This window comes from Fukomys damarensis, unplaced genomic scaffold (genome assembly GCF_012274545.1).
Source record: "Fukomys damarensis isolate Sample0158 unplaced genomic scaffold, DMR_v1.0_HiC HiC_scaffold_20, whole genome shotgun sequence".
NCBI lineage: Eukaryota > Metazoa > Chordata > Mammalia > Rodentia > Bathyergidae > Fukomys > Fukomys damarensis.
The window spans coordinates 17,842,513-17,863,495 of NW_022900932.1; the positions used below are offsets into that span (position 1 = coordinate 17,842,513).

A 20,983-nucleotide genomic window follows, 5' to 3' on the forward strand; every position below is an offset into this window, starting at 1 on the left:
AAAAGAAATGCAAATTGAAACCACCCTGAAGTGCCTTGTTTTTGTACTGCTTTAGATCATAAAGGTTTAATAACTCATTCTGTTGTTGATGAGGATGTTTGGAAACAGTCCCTCTGTTGCAAACTGGGGGATATAAAGTGGCACAACTCATGGGAGAGCAGTTTGGTAATAGTTGTTTAAATAGAAATTCATGGATCTTTTAACCCTTTCTTCTGGTAATGCATTTTCTAGCAGATTTTATTTTATTTTTGATGCTGGGGAATGAACTTGGGACCTTGCACTTGCGAGGCAGGTGGCAGAACCGCTGAGCTAAATCCCCAGCCCTTGGTAATGCATTTTTAATACTTTTTGCCATAGTTTGGCTCCGGATTTTATCCTAAATGCTATCCCTCACACATGTCAGGCACATTTTCTTTTGTTTTTGTTTGATTGTTTTTGTTTTTTGGAGACAGGGTTTTGCTCTGCAATTCAGGCTGCACTTGAACTCACAGCAATCCTCCTGCCTCAACCTCTGAGTGGTACGATTATGGGTATGCACCACCACACCTGGCCCACAGGGCGCGTTCTCTCAGGAAGACCTTAATGCTTGTCTTTCTATGTTGAATTCACTACTAGCCCAGGTTGGCCTTGAACTCCCAGCGATCTTCCCGCCTCAGCCTCTCAAGTGCTGGGACTACAGGCGTGTACCATCACATGGGACCACTTGATGCGTTCTTATCGTGGATATCTTCTTCACTTCTCTGTGTCTTTCCTCAAATGTCATCACCACAGTGAGGCCTTTCCTGGTGAAATATGCTCTCCCATCCTGTGGCCTTTAAACCTCAGTGTGGCCCGTTGGCCTTGCTGCACTATTTTTCTTGGTGGCACATATTACTAGCATACTTGTCTTAATTATTTATCTTGTTTATTGTCTTCCCTTCTAGAATATAAGCTCCGTGCAGGGCAGAGTTTTCATCTATTTTGTTTAATGTTCTATACTTAGACCTAGAAACCCATGTGATGGCCAAGAGCCACTCAGTATGTATTTTAGGCACTTCGCGTATATATATTTTAGTGAATAAATATATTGTGTCTGGAGAAAAAATTTGGAGGCTAGAGAATTTTCTTTTATTCTTTAAATCATATCCTGTAGATGTATCACCTATCAAAATAAATCAGATTAAACTTCCAGAGGTAGATAGGTTCTATAAAAAATTGAATTTGTGAGTTTTTTCTGTGGACTTGAAGGCAACACAATGTCCTCTAGCAGAATCTGAAAGTATTAGGCAGAAGAATAATAACTTGTCCCTTGCAGGTTCTTGTTAGATCTCTTGAAAATGGAAGGTAGAAGTTCTGGCATGAGTTGTTTGATAGCGACAGAGTGTTCTTACCTTAAAGTCTCATAGCATTGTTGTAGTGATTGTACTCCTGCAAACTATGACCAAGAGTCATATCCTAGGTGGAGACTAAAGAAAAAGCTTTTTCTGGCCTATATCATCCGGATTTCTGAATCTTTAAAGACTTGACTGAGCGCCCCTGAAATCACGATACTCTTTGTCTTCCAGCTCCCTAGTCAAGCAGCCACTTGTGCGTGATAGCAATTAAAAAAAAAAAAGTGCAGGCAAAGCCAGAGCTCAAATAGCCAAAAATCCACTGAGATACCCTCTGAGGAGCTTCTTTCTTCTGGGTCTGTCTAGTCGTGTGCTGGGGTTTTTCATGAGAGAACAGCACATTGCTCAAGCACGATGGGGAAACACACTTCAGTTCTCCTCTACCCAGATTCTCTGCAGGTGGGATAGAAGAGAGCATAAATTGTCAGATAATACATTTTTATATATCTTAAATATATTTTTTTCTGATACAGGGTCAAAGAAATGATTCCTCCAAGGCCTCCTCTTACCCGCCGGACAGGAGGAGCTCAGAAGGCAAGTGCCAAGCTGTCGCGAAACTACGGGCAGAACGATGTTGGGTGCATGCCTTTGAAGATGGCACAGACCCTTCCGTTTGTCTTCCGGAAGGAGTGAAAACCTGTTGGAAGCTTCGTATATTTTCATTCTTGGTTCCATTTGTGGTCTGTGGTGCACAATGAATATCCTTCAATATTTAATCTTTGGCTGGTGATTTCCGAGCTCGGAAGAAAAGGGCAGTTTTTATCTACAGTGTTATTGAACATAAAACCTAACTCAGTTTTAGACTTCTAGTCTATATAGCCTTGACCTCTTTGAGGCCTCTTTCTCAGACACTTTCGTGTTATTTTAGGCGGTGAGCGACTACCACACACAAATCAAGAACATTTCTAGAGCAATTCTAGATGAGTACCACAAAATGTTTGGAAAGCAGGTGGCCAAACTGGGGAATGAAATAGACAGCGAAACCCTGGAGGAGCAGAAGTGCCAGCTTAGCTATGAGCTTAACTGCTCCGGAAAATACTTTGCTTTCAAAGAACAACTCAAGGTAAAACATTTATGGATTTAATTATAGGTTTTTAGGAAGCACATTCTCCACATACTCACTTCCAGTTTTTTCCCCCACTGCTTATCTTCAGCTAAGTTCTCTGTGGCAGATTATCAGTAAAAGCCCCACTCCTACAGTCTTGGAATGGCTTATGATGCATTCTGAGTGTGCATTTATAAGAAATTAATTTTCACTTGGGCTAGATTTTGGATAAAGTGTTTTGTTGCTGTAGAAGGAAGAAACTTTGTTACTGATTCTGTAACTAATTCTATCTTCCATCCAAATTTCTCCCCTACTCCACAGAATCACTAAGATTTGAGAAAGTTACTCAGTAATAATTTCTTAAATAATAGCAATGGCTAAGATTTATCGAATGTTTTCTATATGCCAGGCAAGTTTGTAAATGCTTCACATTTTGCTAATTTAGTACTTACAACACCCTTATGAGGTAGATACTATCCATCTCCCATTCTATAGATGGGAAATGCAAAATTAGTTGGTTAAGTAATTTACCCAAGGTCACACAGACAGTAAAAGTCAAAGGCGGGATGTAAATCCAAGCAGCCCGGCACCAGAACTGCTGCTGTATTACCCTGCCTCTCTGTGTGCAGTTAGTATGTGCCCTGTCCTAAAGTAAACGGGTACAAAAGGGAAAGTGGGAAATAATAAAGTGAAAAACAACTGAGGCTCACAGAGACCAAAAGGTATTTTCAGTAGGTAGTGTTGTGACACTGGGCACATAGCTGTACCTCAGGTTCTTGACCTAACAATGAGGGGTAACATTAATATTATCTCATGGGATCACCATGAGAATTAAATCATAGGATGCATGGAAAAAGCTTAGCATAAAATCTGGTGATAATATCAGGGAGGAAAAGAAGGAAGAAGCTGCCTGGTCACAGCGACATGTTATGATTATACGTTATTCCATCCTTAGCTGTGGGGTAAGTGTTCTAAGACCCCCAGTAGACCAGGCAGAGAAGTAAACTCTATGTATATGCTATTTTTTCTATATCTACCTAAGAAACTCACTTTTTCATTTAAATAGAGTAGTATATAGCTTCTCATATCCAAACTATTATCCTGCTACTTTTTGGGGTTTTTTGTTTGTTTGTTTGCTTGTTTGTTTTTTGAGACAGGGTCTCACTATGTAGTTGAGACTGACCTGGAACTCACTATGTAGCCCAGGCTGGTCTTGAACTCACAGAGATCCTCCTGCCCCAGCCTCCGGAGTGCTGGGATTAAAGGCATGCGCCACCACGCCCAGCTGATCCCACTACTCTTGTGCTTTGGTGCCATTGTTAAGTGAAATAAAAGCTGTGGGATGTAAGAACTGTGACACCAAGACCATCATCCTGATAACCAGATGGCTGTTAGGTGGTTAATGGGTGGCAGTACAGTTTGGAAATGCATCCATGGCAGGATGAACAGGCAGCATGAGATTTCATCATGCTACGCAGAGTGGTACGCAACAGAATATTATTATTTAGTTCTGAAGTCTTCCATGTAAATAATGAAGCTGTGGATAAGGAGGAAAATGGGGATATAACATAGCACTGTAATCTTTACTTCTGTTTTCTCCCTTTGGCTTTCCAGTCATCTTCTAAAGTAAGGTAATACTACTAGAGCTACTATTATCCACTTACCAAATGAGACAGAGGCAGCAGAGTGTAGAGTAATTTATGAAGTTGTATCGTGGAAGCATTAGACCAGAATTCCTTTCTCTGGACTTTCAGCCTGGGCTTGTCTCTCTTGACCCACGCGGCTGCTGTGAGAGACAGAATGGGTAAACCTATGCTGAGGTTTTCTTCAGCCATCTGACTTTCTTCACCTGGTAGGAATCCTGCATAACTCCTCTCCTTGATGGTGGAAAGGAAGGAAGCCGTAGAGAGCACGTTGCCTGAGAGAGTTACCAGAAAACTGAGAGTCTAGCTGTCACCAGAGGGGGAACTAATCGCCGTCTGGTTTTGATAAGCCTTGGACAAAAGTCCTCTAGAGATCTGAGCTATCAGGGTGGTGCTGTTCTGTGTTATCTGAAGGGTAATGTGTGTGTACCTTGCAGCATGCTGTGGTAAAGATCGTGAGAGAGAAATATTTGAAGACAACATCATTTGAAAGTCAGGAGGAACTACAGGCATTTATCAGTGAGCTTTATGTGTTCTTGGTTGATCAGATGCATGTGGCCCTAAATCAGGTAGGTGAACCAAGAGCTCTTTCTTTTATCTGGAGAGCAACAAGGTCTCCCTTGAATTACTCCCGTCTTTGCTTCTCTTTTTCCTTTACTCATAAGATATTTATTTTATTTTTTGGTACCGGGGATCAAACTTGGGACCTTGCACTTGTGAGGCAGGCAGTGGCACCACTGAGCTAAATCCCCGGCCCTCATAAAACATTTATTAAGATGTCTACTCATGCTAGGCACTGAAAACACAAAGGTAAGAAACTGCCTAAGAACCGGGCATGGTGGCGCACGCCTGTAATCCCAGTACTCGGGAGGCTGAGGCAGGAGGATTGCTGTGAGTTCGAGACCAGCCTGGGCTACGTAGTTCTAGTTCAGTCTCAACTAAATAGTGAGACACTGTCTCAACCACCCCCCCCTGCAAAATAATAATATAATAAACTTCCATGTAATTTGGATGATATAGAGCTGATCTGAAGTTATTTTCTAAACTATAAAAAAAAAAAAAAAAAAAAAAAAAAAAAAAAGAAACTGCCTAAGATAGATTAATTTGGGTGAGAACCAGGGGTATGCACTTTCAATTTCCTAGAAAAATTAATTTTATAATTTGCAAAAATGTGATGGAATTGTCAAAAAAGATAAAATAGGCGCTGGAAATTGTGAAATAAAAACTATTATTCTGTGAATGTTCACAATTCTGAGTTTTTCATTCAAGAGGATAAAATCAAAGAAAAATTATGAGTTTTCAGTCTTACATGTTTTATATGCTTTTTAAAGCCTATTTGCCTGGCTTTCCATCTGTATATATAATAATTAACTTTATAAAGTCCTATAAATAAATGTGATGCTGGAGAAATAAAAGGGGATGGAGGGAGGGGGAAAGAAAGGAATTGAAATGTGTTCTGTGCATGTACCAGTCCCCTACAGTGAATGTAATCATTATGTACTGCGGATGTGTACTGATAAAAGTAAAAAAAGTTATGTCTTCATATATTACCCCTAAATGGCAGCGGCACTTCAAAAGTGCTTTTTCTGTGGTTGCTGCTCTGTTGCCTACCTACTGGTCTCCATATGTGCACAGCTCGGGTCTTACCTTCATCTGCTCGGTTTTGTATGTGCGCAGTTGTGGTTTATTTGAAAACAATGACAAAAGTCCATCTTTTGTACCCCTGGTGGTCTCTGACCAGCTGTGCCTCCACAAAGCCTCTGTTCTCTGCTCTTTGTTTCACTGATGTTTTTCTTCCCTTCCACCATCGTCCTTTCTGTGACCTGGATCAGCTGCCTAGAAAAAGTAGGGCAGGTGTGTCCATTCCTGGGGGACTCGGAGGACGGCCTGCCTTGAGGGTGGATCGGACGGCTGACTTGATTTGGAGAGCAACTGAGAGTCGAGCATGGGTTTGGAATCGCTCTTGCCTTCTATTCCAAATGAATCCTTGTCTAGTGAAGGAAACAGACATAAGACGCAAATGATTACAAGAGAGCAAGATAGGGATGTGACAGGGACGTGGCCATTGGAGAGCAGGTTAGGGTTATCTAAAGAAAAAGTGACCTGTTTCGTGCTGGGACCGGATCTGTGCCTTAAGCTGAGCCTTCAAAGACAAGAGGAAGTTCTTCTCCAGATGGGTGTTTCAGAGCAGTGAATCCCAGGGAACAGTGCTGTGGTACAGGAGCTTGGAAGAGTCTGGCATATGCAGATACTGCACAGAGTTCAGGAGCAGAGCTGAAGTTGGTGCGGGGTGGAGAATTGGGAGATGAAACTAGGGAATTTGGCTGAGGGGAAGGAAGGAGGCCCTGTGTGCCATATAAGAAGTTTGACTTTTCTCACTAGCAGTTGAGAGCAATAAATGGAACTATTTTACATTGGGCAATGTTATGATCAGGTTTACATTGTATTAAAAAAGAAACCCCCGTCTGGTAGTCATTTTGGACCCCTGGTTAGAGGTGATGAAACTGGTGATATCAGCTGATAACGGCACAGCAAAGAGGAAGAGGAGTGAAGGATTCCTAAGTTTTTGTTTTGTTTTTTTTGTGGTACCGGGGATCGAACTCAGGTCCTTGCGCTTGCCAGGTAGGCACCGGAACCACTGAGCTAAATCCCCAGCCCAGGATTCCTAAGTTTAATGTTCGGCATCTGAGAATGTTAACATTAACCAGGACGAGAATCGCAACATGAGTGAAATCGGTGGGTGCGGGTGATGTTAAATTAAACTTTGGACATCATTAGCCCAAGTAGGGTTTTTCTCAAGAGAAAGAGAGAGAGATCTGGGCTAGAGGTGAGATCTGGGGAGCCATGCATAAGTGTGCCACTAACCTACGTGAGGCTGCCTGAGAAAAACAGGACGAGAGGAAGGAGTGAGCCAGTGTGAGAACCCTAGGAAACACCAACATCCAAAGGAATGGATGAGTGAAAGGATCAATAAAGGAGACAAATGGAATTGTTAAAAGGCAAGAAGATCAAAGACACTAGTGTTACAGGAGGCAAGGGGAAAGAATTTTAAGAAAAAGTGGTCAAGAAATTCAAAAGAATCCAAGAAAAACAAAATCTGAGAAGTTTTCATTGGGTCTAGAAATGAGGCTATTTTAAATCTTTATCCACCAACTTTATTGGGCTAAGAGTGGAGGATTCAAATCACAGTGAGTTGAAGGGTTAATATGTGAGTAGGGAATAGATGAATATAAATTCAACAAGTTGAATGAAGGGAAAAAATGGAAGCTAGAAACTATAGCAGTTTTCTTTCAGGGTTGGAAAAACCTGGAGCACATCCACAGGTTTGGGAAAAGGAGTCAGCACCTTGGGGAGAAGTGCAAAGTTGAGGAAGGAGAGGAAAGGAGACAGCAACGTCAAGCCCAGGGCATACAGCTCGGAAAAGCTCACGAACTTCTGCAGGAGGATTAGCCGTGGGGCAGAGAAGCGTTCAATGCCTTTTGGTCTGAGACAGAAAGAAAAGAGATACCATAGACGCAGACAACTTAGGTGTGGGGTTTAAAGGGGAGAGTTTTTTGTCTAATGATCTCTATTACCTCTGTGACATAAGGTCTTTATTGCAAACGAAGGGGATAAAGGTTGAACGAAAAGCTTGGAGAAGAAAAATTTAGATACCACGCTGCATATGGAATGCTCTGCTAAACAAAGACAAAGATAGAGATGACTGAGACTGTTCAGCATTTTTGGCTAAGGCTGAAGGCCACAGAGTCTGTGAGGGCTCACATATCTCTGTGTTTGGTTCAGTTTTTTGTTTTGTTTTGTTTTGGTTTCGGGGATGGAACTCAGGACCTTTTGCTCGCAAGGCAGCGGCACCACTGAGCCAGATCCCCGGCCCTAATTCAGTTTTTGTTAGGACTGGTTAGCTTCACCTGTTAAAGAATGAAGTCAGATTGCTTTTACTTTGGGAGTTTTCAGCACAAGGGTTCCTGAGACGTGAGGGTCCTCACGGGAGAGGAGTACAGGTAGGTAGGTGGGGAATCCCGCCATCCAAGCTGATCATTTGGGGAACGGTGGGAGCGAAGCTGAGCTGTTTTAAGTGAGCTATGTGACAAAATGGTGGAAGGCTTGGGACGTAGGTTCAGGGAGCGGGTTATTAGATACAGGCAGAGTATTTCCGGTTTTGGTGTAGAAGTACGAGGCCATAGGCACTTAGGGGTTATGATCATCAAAACCAAACAACAACAGCAACAAAACAGAACAGAGGCAGTAATCACTTCTGAAAAGTACTCTCTGGCTTGTCTCAAATTTGGCTTTACTTTCCCATTCTGTCTGATACCATTTTAAAGTTTTTTATTAGTACATGTTTGTCATACATATTGATCACATACAACCATTTTTATTTTATTTATTTATTTTTATTTTTTGGTACCGGGGATTGAACTAGGGTCCTTGCTCTTGCAAGGCAAGCGGCGGCACCACTGAGCTAAATCCCCAACCCGCAAGACTATTTAAAAAAAAAAAAAAAAAACTATACGTACTCTAGCTAGTGTTCGCCAACCTTTTTCAAATCACGCCATCTGAAACATGCTAATGTTTGTCTTGTGCACTGGTGAGCATGAAGAAAGCTGTTTGAGTCAGAGGTGACTTGTGGAGGGACTCTGGCTACTTTCAAGGTTGAGGAGAGTTGTTTCTGCCTTGAGCCATTTTTATTCACTTCCAGGAGCTCAGATTTTTGTTATTGAAATATCCGAGCTTCTGTCCTACCCTTGATACTTCTCTCTTGGTTTTGACTGGGCTTTTGCTTGGTTTATTCTCGCAAACCTTTCCCCTAGTAATTTCCTCATTCCGTTTGACATTGACAAGACTATGCCGGATGAAGTCCCGGGCTCTGCTGCAGCCGTCCCTACCAGCAGCGAGCAGCTTCGCCTCTTCGCATTTGAAGCAGAAGTCAGTGAGGACTTTGACGCGGCAGCAGTGTACTATGAAGAGGTAAACATCTTCCCCGTGGTTGTCGTTCCTACTTTTTGTGAACTATAGGTCCAATAAATAGTAGTTTTGATTGTTTAAAATCAGACTTGATTGATGAAGTGCATCCATCAGTAGAACAGAGTCCAAAAATCTGCCGCACAAAAATCTAAGTCACACAACCTGAGATCATTTGTTTTGTTTTGTTGTTGTTGTTGTTTGGGGGTACCGGGCATCGAACTCGGGACCTTGCACTTGCGAGGCAGGCAGCAGAACCAGCGAGCTAAATCCCCGGCCCAAGGTCATTTGATTTTTGATAAAAGCATAAAAGAAATTCAGTGGTGACAAGATGGTCTTTTCAACAAATTGTGTTAGAAAAACTGGTTATATATTTGCAAAATATATGAACCTTAACCCAATCTTAAACATTTTATAAAAATGAGCTCCAAATGGATAATAAATCTAAATGTAAAACATGAAGCTATAAAACTTTGAGAAGAAACATGGGAGAAAATCTCCTTGACCTGGAGATGGAGTTCTTAGACCTGAGACCAAAGACCAAAGAAAAATGTGCTACATAGAACTTCATCAAAATAAAAAAACTTGTGCTCCACAAAAGACAGGAAAAGAAAAAGTACAGGTTATATATATTTTTTTTTTTAGTACTAGAGACCAAAGTCGGGACCTTCTGCTTTTTTATAAAGAGCCCTCATAACAACATTTGTATGTGTAGTGTGTATGTACCAGCTCCCCAAAGGGAATGCAATCGTTATGTACTACAAACATGTACTAATAAAAAATAATTGAAAATGAATTAAAAGAAAATTATATTTGTGGATAAGGATTTGTTTCAGTACCTGTTTTAAATTATTTAGGTTATATATCAAAGATAGAAATTACTGGGATGTGGTAAAACTGTGTTTTAACTTTTTAAGGATTTTTATTGGGGATTTCACTGCACTTGTAGATTGCTTTCAGTAGTATTGACATCTTAACAATATTAAATCATAAAGATGGAGTCTTTCCACTCTTTTATGTCTTCTTTAATTTCTTTATCCCAATTTTTGTAGTTTTCACTTAGAAAGAGCACCTTCTTTCCACCTTAGACTTGTAGATAAACTCATGATTGCCATCTAGAGATTATGGCAGAAATTATTACATATAGTTGACAGGACATGAAGTGAATTTTTTAGGCTGCTAAAGTATGGGCTGAATTTTGTTTGTTTTTTCCTTTGCTTCCGGGGATTGAACTCAGGACGTTCTGCTTAGGATGCGGTGCGGGTGGTGACACCACTGAGCTAAATCCCCACCCAAGCTGAATTTTGGTAACCACACATTGGAAAGAAATGGCTCGAGAATTCTATTTTTCAATTATTTCAACAATTTTTTACCACCTTCTAAAATCTAGAACAAAACAGCACTAGGCTTTTGGGATTCCAGAGTAAGCAAAGAAGTCCTGGCTTCTGCCTTCATAGAACTCAGTGTCTGTCTAGGGACTCCGGTGTGACATTATATGTGCAAAAAGCAAGACACAGAGCTGCAATAACCTTGGCCCTCCCGATGTTTTGCGTGTCTAGAGGTTGGTCCATGAGCCCCAGAACCTGGAGCACTGGCTGGATTATGGTGCCTTCTGCCTCTTAACTGAAGACAACATCAAAGCACAAGAGTGTTTTCGGAAAGCTCTGTCCTTGAATGAGAGTCATATCCACAGGTAGAAGTGGAAGGGAGATTAGCAGTAAACTTCTGCATGAAATTGTCTTGCTTCCATGAATGTGGCATGAGCCCATTCTGTTAACCATGTTGGCCATCTCTTCTCAGCCTGTTGCTGTGTGGTGTCCTGGCTGTCTTGATGGAGAACTATGAGCAAGCAGAAATTTTCTTTGAGGATGCCACTTGCTTAGATCCAACCAATGTTGTAGCCTGGACTCTACTTGGTACGTTATTTTCCTGTGATAGCATTTTTTTCCATAATAAGACTTTCTTCCCTCTAGCACTCAGGAGGCAGAGGCAGGAGGATCTCCATGAGTTCAAGGCCACCCCGGGCACATAGTGAGTTCAAGGTTAGCCTGAAACTTGTCAAAAAAATTCTCTCCTCTACTACTCTTCGGTGGTTGACAATGTGGTTCTAAAACTTTGGTAAAACTATGGGAAAAATAAGTGAAATGTTGCAATTTCTCATTATGTGTTCATAGAAAATTAGTCATACTCATTTCAACATCTCTCCTTCCTCAGGTTTATACTACGAAATTCAAAACAATGATATTCGAATGGAGATGGCATTTCACGAGGCCTCCAAACAGCTTCAGGCACAAATGTTTCAAGCACAAGTAATGAAGCAAAAGAGCACTGGTACTATTGAAGATACTGAAGAAGGAAGGAAAACAGAACCTAATTTCGGTACTTGGGGAACCACAAAGGATGCTTCTGTAACAGTTCTCAAGGTGGAGGCCCCACAAGGTAGGAACGGGGAGTGGAGATGGTGGGTGTTTGTTGAGAAACTTATTGGCCTTGTGGGTAGGACCTGGCGCAAAGTAGGCACGAAGTAAACATTCGCTAAATGCATGAGCACTAGAGTTTTAGTTATTTCAGGGCTATCAGGATAGATTTCTAAATATTTCTTCATTCAGAAGATCATGACCAGGGCCAGGGATTTAGCTCAGTGGTGCTGCTGCCTCCCTCACAAGTGCGAGGTTCCAAGTTTGATCCCCAGTACCAAAAAATAAAAATAAATAAAATAATAATAATAATAATAATAATAACAGCAACAACAACAGAAGCTTCTGTTAATGCTATTTTTTGAATCTTACAGAATTTACCACCCTCCTAAGTATCCCTTAAAAAGGGGATACAATTCTAGACTGATTTTCTTTTACCGTCGCCTCCTCCCCACCGTGGAAAGTTCCTATCTTGTAGTTCTTAAATTCATTGTTTGCTGATGCACCCTTTTCTCACTGTTCTTCATTGCTATTTTCCTTTCCTCTACTTTAGGAAATCATTCATGCCAATGTATTTAATATGTGTGCTTTTGTCAGTGTGCACCTTGCATATATGTGCATTATTATTTTGTGTGCATGCATTTTTAAAGTTTGAGGCATAACTGACATTTCATAAGCTGCACCGAATTCAGTATTTCGTTTGATACACTTTGGCACGTGGACCCATCCATGAAAATCTCACCTCTGGCCTCCTTTTCCAGATGACCGCCAACCTACTGTTACTTTAGATGAATTTGCCTTTTCTAGTATTTTTTAGAATTTCTAGAATCGAATTACACATCATGTACTCTTGTTTTGCTTGACTTTTTTTTCATTGAGAATATTTTTTTTTTTTTGGTATCGGGGATCGAACTCGGGTCCTTGCGCTTGCAAGGCAGGCCATCAAACCGCTGAGCTAAATCCCCAGCCTAAGAATAATTATTTTGAGATTCACCTATGCTGTTGCTTACATCATTGATCCCTTTTTATTATTAAACTGCATCCACTTGAATGGATGTAACACAATTTATCTATTATTCATCTTTTGATGGATATTTGGGTTGTTTATTTCTTGAGATTATTGAAATAAAGCCACCATGGACATCGATCAATAAGATTTATAAGTTTATATGTAGATATATGCTTTCATTTTTCTTGGGTAAAAATTTAGGAGTTAAATGGCTAAGACCAGGGATTATTTAGCCAGGTGGTTTTAATTTTCTAAATATTTGGGTCCCCCCCCGATATCTTTGTTTTACGTTTCTAATTTAATGCCATTGTGGTTAGAAAATACACTTTGTATAGTTTGAATCATTTAAAAATTATTATTATTACTATTTTTTTTTTTTGGCATCAGAGATCGAACTCAGGACATTTCACTTGCGAGGCAGGCGGTGGCACCACTGAGCTCAATCCCTAGCCCTTTCACATTTAGATCTTTAGTCTATAGAGATTCCATTTTTGAACAAGGTACTAAGTTGACATTCGGTTTTATGTTTCTCCGGACCCATTTTTTTCTCAGCCTTATCTCCTGAACAACCACTATTTCCACTTTGGTTAAAAGTATAGAATTTAGGGCTGGGGATTTAGCTCAGTGGTTCTGCTGCCTACCCTGCAAGCTGACGGCCCGAGTTCGATTCCTGGTACCAAAAAAAAAAAAAAGTATAGACCTTAAACCTTGAACTCTTCAATCTATTGTAATTGTCTGATATAAATATGAAAAAGGAGGGCTGGAGGGCTGAGGATTTAGCTCAGTGGTGACCTTGCCTGCCCAACAAGAACAAGGTCCCAAGTTGGATCCCTGGCACCAAAAAAAAAGAAAGAAAAAGAAAAAGGAGGGTGACATGTGTACCCTTTTACTGTTCTGGTTCGTAGTGTGCCTTAATATCTAGTATATCAGATTCCCCACCAAATGGCTTTTTTAATAGCTTTTTTAGCTATTCTTGGGCCCTTATTTGTCCACAGAGATTTTATAGTGAGTTTTATCAAATATATGTTAAAAATATAACTGAAATTTTTATTTGTACTATTTTTAAATATGGGTTAATTTAGGGATAGTTAATAATTTTATATTATTGATCCATCCAATTCAAGTATGTGGAAGGTTTCTCCATTTTCTAAGATCATCTTCTATGTTAGTAATGTTTTAACATTTTCCTCAATGGGACTCTGTTTAAAGTAATTTATAATTGTTTATAGATACCATTGCCATCTATTATCTTATTTAACTACAATTTTAATTATTGCTGCTTTATTTTTCCCTTTGGCCTAAATGTATTTTTTTACTAGTACATATTTGTAGAACATAATATAATGATCACATTCTTCGTGGTGAGTTGGTACATGTACATAATACATCTTAATTGTTTTTTTATTCCTTTCCCCTTCCTCTATCACTCGGTCCCCTTCCAATTTGCAAATCTTCTATCTCCCTATTTCTTTTTCTTTTCTTTTTTTTTTAGATGGTAAACAGACTCTTATTAGCCTGGACAGACAGCACTCCCTGAGCTAGGTAGCTCAGAGAGGCCTCCCTATTTCTTATCTGTCTTTTATTTTGCTCTTTATTTATACCATGAGTTTCTCATATGAGGGAGACCATGAGATAATTAAGCTTGTATATCTGATTTATTTCACTTAACATTATTGTCTCAAGGTGTTTCCATTTTCCTACAAATTATTTGTTTACCCTTCTTTATGACAGAGTGGTATTCCATTGTATATAAACATATTTTCTTTTTTAAATTTTTATTTTTATTAGTACATGTTTGCAATACATAATGATTACATTCAGGCCATGTGTGGTGGCACACGTCTGTAATCCCAGCGCTCGGGAGGCTGAGGCAGGAGGATCACTGTGAGTTCAAGACCAGCCTGGGCTACATAGTGAGTTCCAGGTCAGTCTCAACTACATAGTGAGACCCTGTGTCAAAAAACAACAAGAACAAAAAAACCCAAAACAAAACAAAACATAATGATTACATTCATTGTGGGGAGTTTTTAAATATACATAGCACATCTTTTTATTTTTGCCAGCATCAGATTTATTTAAGTCTTTATCAATTATCATAAACATAGATTACCAGCCAGACTAACAGACCCAAAACCTATAAGACACAGAAGCAATTATACTGAATCAAGATACACATTTTTGATACATTGGCCATGCTGGATTACAGTAACTTTTTTCTCTTCTTTTCTTTATTGTCTGTCTTTTATTTTGTACTTTATTTATATTTTGGCTTTCTCACTTAAGAAAAGCATGTGACGTTTAAACTCGTGCATCTCATTTATTTCACTTAACATTATGTTCTCAAGGGCCGGGGATTTAGCTCAGTGGTTCTACCACTTGCCTTGCAAGCACAAGGTCCTGAGTTCGATCCCAGTACCCTCCCCAATATATATATATATGGTCTCAAGGTATACCCATTTTCCTACAACAACTCAAGTTTATGCTTTTTTATAGCACAGTAATAACCTATCACTTGTAAATACCACATTTTATTTGTCCATTCATCTGTTGATGGACATATAGGCTTCTCCCAAGATTTAGCTATTATGAATTGATGTGCTATAAACTTGATAAATAAACATGCATCACTGCAATGTGATGTCTTTAACTCTTTTTGGAAGATACCTAGTAGAGAAAGAGCTGGATCAATGGAATTTTTAGTTTTAGTTCTTTGAGGAATCTCCGTATTGATTTCTATAGTGGTTTTTCTAGTTTACATTCCTACCAACAATGTGGAAGGGTTCCTTTTATTCCCACAGCTTCTCCAGAATTTGTTACTACTTCCTGAGGTGGCCATTCTTTCCAGAATAAGGTGGAATCTCAGTGTTGTTTTAATTTGCATTTCTGTAATGGCCAGAGATGTTGACTATTTTTTCATTTATTTATTGGCATTTGTATTTCTTCTTCTATTTTATTTTTTATTTTTTGGTACTGGGGATCGAACTCAGGTCCTTGCTTGCAAGGCGGGCCACCGAACCGTTGAGCTAAATCCCCGGCGCGCCTTACTCTGGGGATCGAACTCAGGTCCTTGCGCTTGCAAGGCAGGCGGTGGAACCACTGAGCTAAATCCCTGGCCTTGTATTTTTTCTTCTGAGAAGTATTTGTTCATTTTAGTTGCCCATTTTTTAATTGGGTCTTTTATTTTGGGGGGAGTCTAATTTTTTGAGGCTATCAAACAAGTCTGTCCTTCATGTAGTATATGGGGAGTATGATTTGCAAATGCTAATACTTAAGGTAGGAAGATTTTTCCCTATCAAAATTTAATCTGTTTAGGATCTGGAGCAGTATTTTCTACTGTTGATAAGGTTCTTGAAGATTCTCCCAAACTGCAGTCTGAGTCACAGGAGCCTATACTAACTACACAATATCAGGATTCAAGTATTGGACCAAAACTATCCACAATGGCTTTCAAGGAGATACCAGCCAAGAAAGGTAACTAGATATCAAGATTTCCACTCGGACCGGGGCACAAACTAATTTGACAAGGACAAAATTCATGATTATGAAAGTGGAAATCCAAACTTGTTTGAATTAATATTAACTACATTCCTTCCAATTAGTCTCTGAAATTCCAAACTCAGTCATGTAACTCTTTCAATAAGCAAAAGACTTGATGATTAAGTCATAGAAGTACCCAACAAAAGGCCTATGACTTTCCAATGAGTCTTCATTTTTAGAATAACAATAAATTGTGTTTCACAGTCAAGGGGATCTGAATACTTTTTTAAACTTTCCATTCGGTTGTGACTTATTTTGATCCAACAGTAGATTTACCTTAAGAACTTCTGAGTTCTCTTTGTGGGGGTACTGCTGGAGGCCTCCTGTTGTTTTCCACAATGTGATCCTTGTCATATATTGTATCAGAATACTCTCCTGGCTACACTAGTGTGCCTGAGTGTCTGCCGTTGTTTCCTTTACATCTCATCTTCTATCCTTTTCATATAATATTTTCAGAAGCATCAAAATGTCAAGATCCATCACCCTTTCCACATCCCACCCCTCATTATGGCATTTCCCAAACTCCTGTCACCATCTTCATGGAGACCGTACGCTTCTTGATGAAAGTCAATGCTGTGCAGGTGAGGATATTTGGAAAGGCACCACAGACGGAAATACTTTAGCGAACTACGTATTCTGTCCACAGTGGTATCTTTGACAAGAAGTCACATGTACTTTTTTAATGCTGCCCATTGAATCCAGAGTCTTGTGCATGCTGAGCACACACTTCATCACTGAGCTGTACTCCGGCGCTTCAAATACACCTTTCGGAGTACCCCGTAACCCTAATGAGAAGAATATCCAAATAGGTATAATCTCTCTGCAGACGGTGTCAGCAGACATCACTGCAAGCTTTCTCCCTGTAGGTTACCCACAGAGCAAAATCAGGCTCTAGGTCATATGCAGCCTCATACCACTTTCTTACAGGAACTTATATCACATGAGCGTTGGGGGTTTACAGGAGCCCAGTCATATCCTCCTTCCCCTCCAGGCTGACCAGTTTAAAACTCAATGCTTTGGGGGAGGCTTAGATTAATTAATTTTATAGGTAAAACTGTGCTGTAGCATGGTGGCACAAGCCTGTAATCCCAGCACTCTGGGACCACAAGTTGAAGCCCAGCCTGGGCAACTTAGCCACATAGTCAGACCCTATCTCAAAATAAAAATTTTTAAAAAGCTGGGGATATAGCTCAGTGCAAAGGCCCTGGGTTCAATCCCCAGTACTGAAACAAACCGGGCCAGAGAATGTCACTGGGTCCCACATCTGACTTACCTGTGCAGTCACAGGAGGAGCAGCTGGGCAACTGTGGCCTGTTCTCAGAGAAGCATATCTCCGGGGCATGTCTGCCATGTGGGAAACAAGACATGGGAGGGGTGACAGCAAAATCCAGGAACCAAGAGAATCGGCCCTGGCCCTACAGAGCACAAGTCCGCCTTGAGGGCGGGCAAGCTCAGGAAAGGGTAAGAATGATGACCTGGGCTGCACTGAGCAGGGCCCTTCACACTTTAACCCTTTCCAACAGAAACAAGCTCTCTCTCTGCAATGAAGTAAGTTCAGACCTGAGTCCCAGGCAGAGAGCCAGAAGGCAGAGGAGAGAACAGTTGCAGTCACTGCCTCCAGTATTTTCCTATATCATAGGCTGAGTTGGGAACGGACTAAGAATAAAAGGCCCTCTGCCTAGCAAGTACATCTGACTTTGTCTAAGTTACAGCCTTTTCAAAGTGGACAAAATGAAGAATATTCCCCAATAGAAAACTGGTAAACATAATGTTTGGAGGTATGGCAGAAACATGTGTTTGTGTTTCTAAGATTGTGAGCCTAGAGTTTTTACAGTGGCAGCTGTCTGCAAATGCTCATGTGCAAACGGGGTACAAAATGGTGGCTGATGAAGTGCCTTCATCTACTGCCTAATAAACGCAACCTAGCCAGGTGTGGTGGTGCACGCATGTAATCCCAGCACTCAGGAGGCTGAGGCAGGAGGACCGCTGTGAGTTCGAGACCAGCGTGGGCTACATAGTGAGTTCCAGGTCAGTCTCAACTACACAGTGAGACCCTGTCTCAAAAAAACCTAAAAACAAAAAACCAACCACAACCTAACTAACTCATCGAGTATGATGGCCAGCAAGACTAGAGCTGTGTTGCATTCTGTTTTTCTGTTTAGGTGGAAATGTTCACGTTGGGTGACTAAGTGAATAAGCTAGTGGTAGGACATGAAGTGCTAAATGTAATTCACCCCAACACTTTGAAGTTGAGGACAGTAGTTTCATTCTGTAAGATGTTTCTTGTTAGGTATCGTCAAAGACAGAACCCTTCAGCCCTGAAGGCTGTGGGTTGAATGCAGTGCAGGCATTTCCATGCTCCTTATGCTCCCGTTTCTTCACAGTACGTGCACAGAGTGCTTGCACACGAGCTGTTGTGCCCTCAAGGAGGACCCAGCTGTGAGTATTACTTGGTTCTAGCGCAGACACACCTTCTCAAGAAGGACTTTGCCCAGGCTGAGAAATACCTTCAGGAAGCAGCCCAGATGGATTACCTGGTAATGACTCTTGCTAGAACCCCTTGAGTGGAAGAAGGGAAGGCTTTATTAAAAGCAATAGTGCCACCTGGACACAGAGGCACATGGCTCTCATTCCAGCTACTTGAGAAGCTGAGGCGGTAAGATCCACAGCCCAGGATTTTGGGGCCAACCTGGGCAACATAGTGAGACTGACAGCTCAAAAAAAAGAAAGTCACGGTGCTATATTACAGATTGATTGCTGATAACCAGGGGTGACTATCTGTATCCTTTATTTGTTTTTCTTAAGTAATCATGAGGTTTTGTTTGTTTGTTTGTTTTTTGTACGGGGATCAAACTCAGGCCCTTGCACTTGCAAGGCAGGCGGCAGAACCACTGAGCCAAATCCTCGGTCCCAGTAACCACCAGTTTTGCAAAAGGCAGAGAAAAGGATAAGGACCGCTTTTTAGCAGATAGTGTTCATCTATTTCAAGTTTTCCAGATTTCCCTTTTCTCCTTGTGAGTATTATCCTGGTTGTACTTGAATGTTTTTCTTAATATTCACCTCAAAGACAAAATGGCTTCAAAGAATGCAAGAAAGAAATGAGAAGGAAGACCTAGAAAAATACCCCCGGAGCAAATGACCCACTTTCTGAGTGTTTTTTTGTTTTGTTTTGTTTTTTTGTTTTGTTTTTTTTGAGACAGGGTCTCACTATGTAGTTGAGACTGACCTGGAACTCACTATGTAGCCCAGGCTGGTCTCGAACTCACAGTGATCCGCCTGCCTCAGCCTCTGAGTGCTGCGATTACAGGTGTGCACCACCACACCCAGCATCTGAGTGCTCTTAGAAAAAGGAAATTTACTAATCTTAATGTAAATGTTAAACAAAGGCCTTTACCCTACTTTTAAATTCTGTGTCATTCCATGTACTAATTGTTCTGTGTTTTCACAGAATCCTAATGTCTGGGGCCTGAGGGGCCATCTTTGTTTTCTGAGTGGAAATCATGCTGAGGCCAAGGCATGCTATGAACGAACTGTTAGTTTTGTAGTGGATGCTTCTGAGATGCACTTCATCTTCCTGCGCCTTGGGATCATCTATCTGGAAGAGAAAGAGGTAGGGAAGAGAGGATGGGCCTCAAAGAAGGACTTTTCCAAACTTCCTTCTCTACAGAGTTGAATTTAATATAGCTGAGGCCAACTTCATTGCTTGGGGCCCTCTGACTGGCCCTTGCACTCCCCTCCCGTAATGTAGGAAATACATACAACATGAACAGAGAAGTAGACCCATCAGCCCACTCTAATGATTATTAACATTCTACTGAAGCTTTCTTGACTTTGCTTTCTACTTCTCCCTGGAATATAAAATAGCAGCAAAGAGAAGTTGCAATGCCTCATAATGTAAGTGAGGACCCCCCACCGCCAGACTTGAGAGAAATCATTGTTCTGCTGCAGTGAGGTAAATAAGGAAAAGTTTTCTTCCTGATGTCACTGCAAGCTGGGTCTTCACAGTACTTGCTGACCTGCAGTCACTAGGCAAGCAGTCCTTAGTCTGTCTGCTGAGGCCCAACTATAGATGATCCTTCTCTCACACTGGAAAGTTTTTTTTTTTTTTTTTTTTTTTTTTTGGTACCAGTGATCGAACTTGGGGTCTTATACTAGTGAGGCAGGGCGCAGAACCACTGAGCTAAATCCACAACCCTGGAAAGTTTTTTTTTTTTTTTTTTTTTTTTTAAAGCAACAAGGTCCTGTTGGGTCCCATACATCTACAGTCCCAGCACTTGGAAGGCCACAACAGGAAGATCACTTGAGCCTGGTAGTTGAAGGACAACTGGGCACATAGTGAGACCTTGTCTCAAAAAAAAAAAAAAAAGAAAAGAAAAGAAAAGAATAAAAGGAGACAGAGTTTCACTACTATCTTTCTTGCCTAATCTGGCCTCCAACTCCTGGGCTCAAAGGCGGGTCTTCTGCTTCAGCCCCTAGGCAGCTGAGTTAGCTGGAAGTATAGGTGCCTGTGAGGGTTCCCAGTAAAAGTTTGCGTTTGGAGTTTTGCTAAATGTCTCCTGTATTACTGAGACCTCTAAGGCTAGGTGTGATAAGGGAACAGACTCCAAATGGTGAGGCTATGTCTAGAATACCTCAGTCCAGGGAATCCGTGTCTGTCTTCTCACCACATCATGTCACTTGGAAGTGAAAGGGGACAGTAATAAGGTCCAGGTGGAACTCAGATAATCACTGTGGTCACCCAGAACTTTCAAAGTAATAATCCCTTTCCTCAAGACTTACAGGGACTGTACATGTCTTTGGAACTGCTTCGCGAGGGAAGTCTTTCCTTTCATTTGTCTGTGCATTTCCTCTCCCCAAACTTGCACTAGCACCTTAAACTAAATGTAAAAATGCAATCCAGCGGGCCAGGGATTTAGCTCAGCGATTCGGTGGTCTGCCTCGCAAGTGCAAGGACCCGAGTTCGATCCCCGGTACCACAAAAAAAAAAAAAAAAAGACAAC

General features: G+C 40.9%; 1 protein-coding gene across 9 annotated transcripts in view; it reads left to right on the plus strand.

Moving 5' to 3' along the window:
* The window catches only part of Cfap70 (cilia and flagella associated protein 70), a 59,377-nt gene that overhangs the window by 29,859 nt on the left and 8,535 nt on the right, over nucleotides 1-20,983 (plus strand). For 8 of the 9 annotated variants that reach the window (XM_010606838.2, XM_010606857.2, XM_033766543.1 and 5 more), the window contains 11 exons: nucleotides 1,844-1,904; nucleotides 2,239-2,433; nucleotides 4,496-4,627; nucleotides 8,901-9,026; nucleotides 10,580-10,713; nucleotides 10,821-10,936; nucleotides 11,235-11,459; nucleotides 15,759-15,917; nucleotides 16,440-16,564; nucleotides 18,368-18,520; nucleotides 19,432-19,593. In XM_010606838.2, coding sequence (XP_010605140.1) covers nucleotides 1,844-1,904; nucleotides 2,239-2,433; nucleotides 4,496-4,627; nucleotides 8,901-9,026; nucleotides 10,580-10,713; nucleotides 10,821-10,936; nucleotides 11,235-11,459; nucleotides 15,759-15,917; nucleotides 16,440-16,564; nucleotides 18,368-18,520; nucleotides 19,432-19,593 — 1,588 coding nt within the window. The remainder of the gene's footprint in view (nucleotides 1-1,843; nucleotides 1,905-2,238; nucleotides 2,434-4,495; nucleotides 4,628-8,900; nucleotides 9,027-10,579; nucleotides 10,714-10,820; nucleotides 10,937-11,234; nucleotides 11,460-15,758; nucleotides 15,918-16,439; nucleotides 16,565-18,367; nucleotides 18,521-19,431; nucleotides 19,594-20,983) is intronic. The other variant, XM_010606872.2, reaches the window with a different exon arrangement.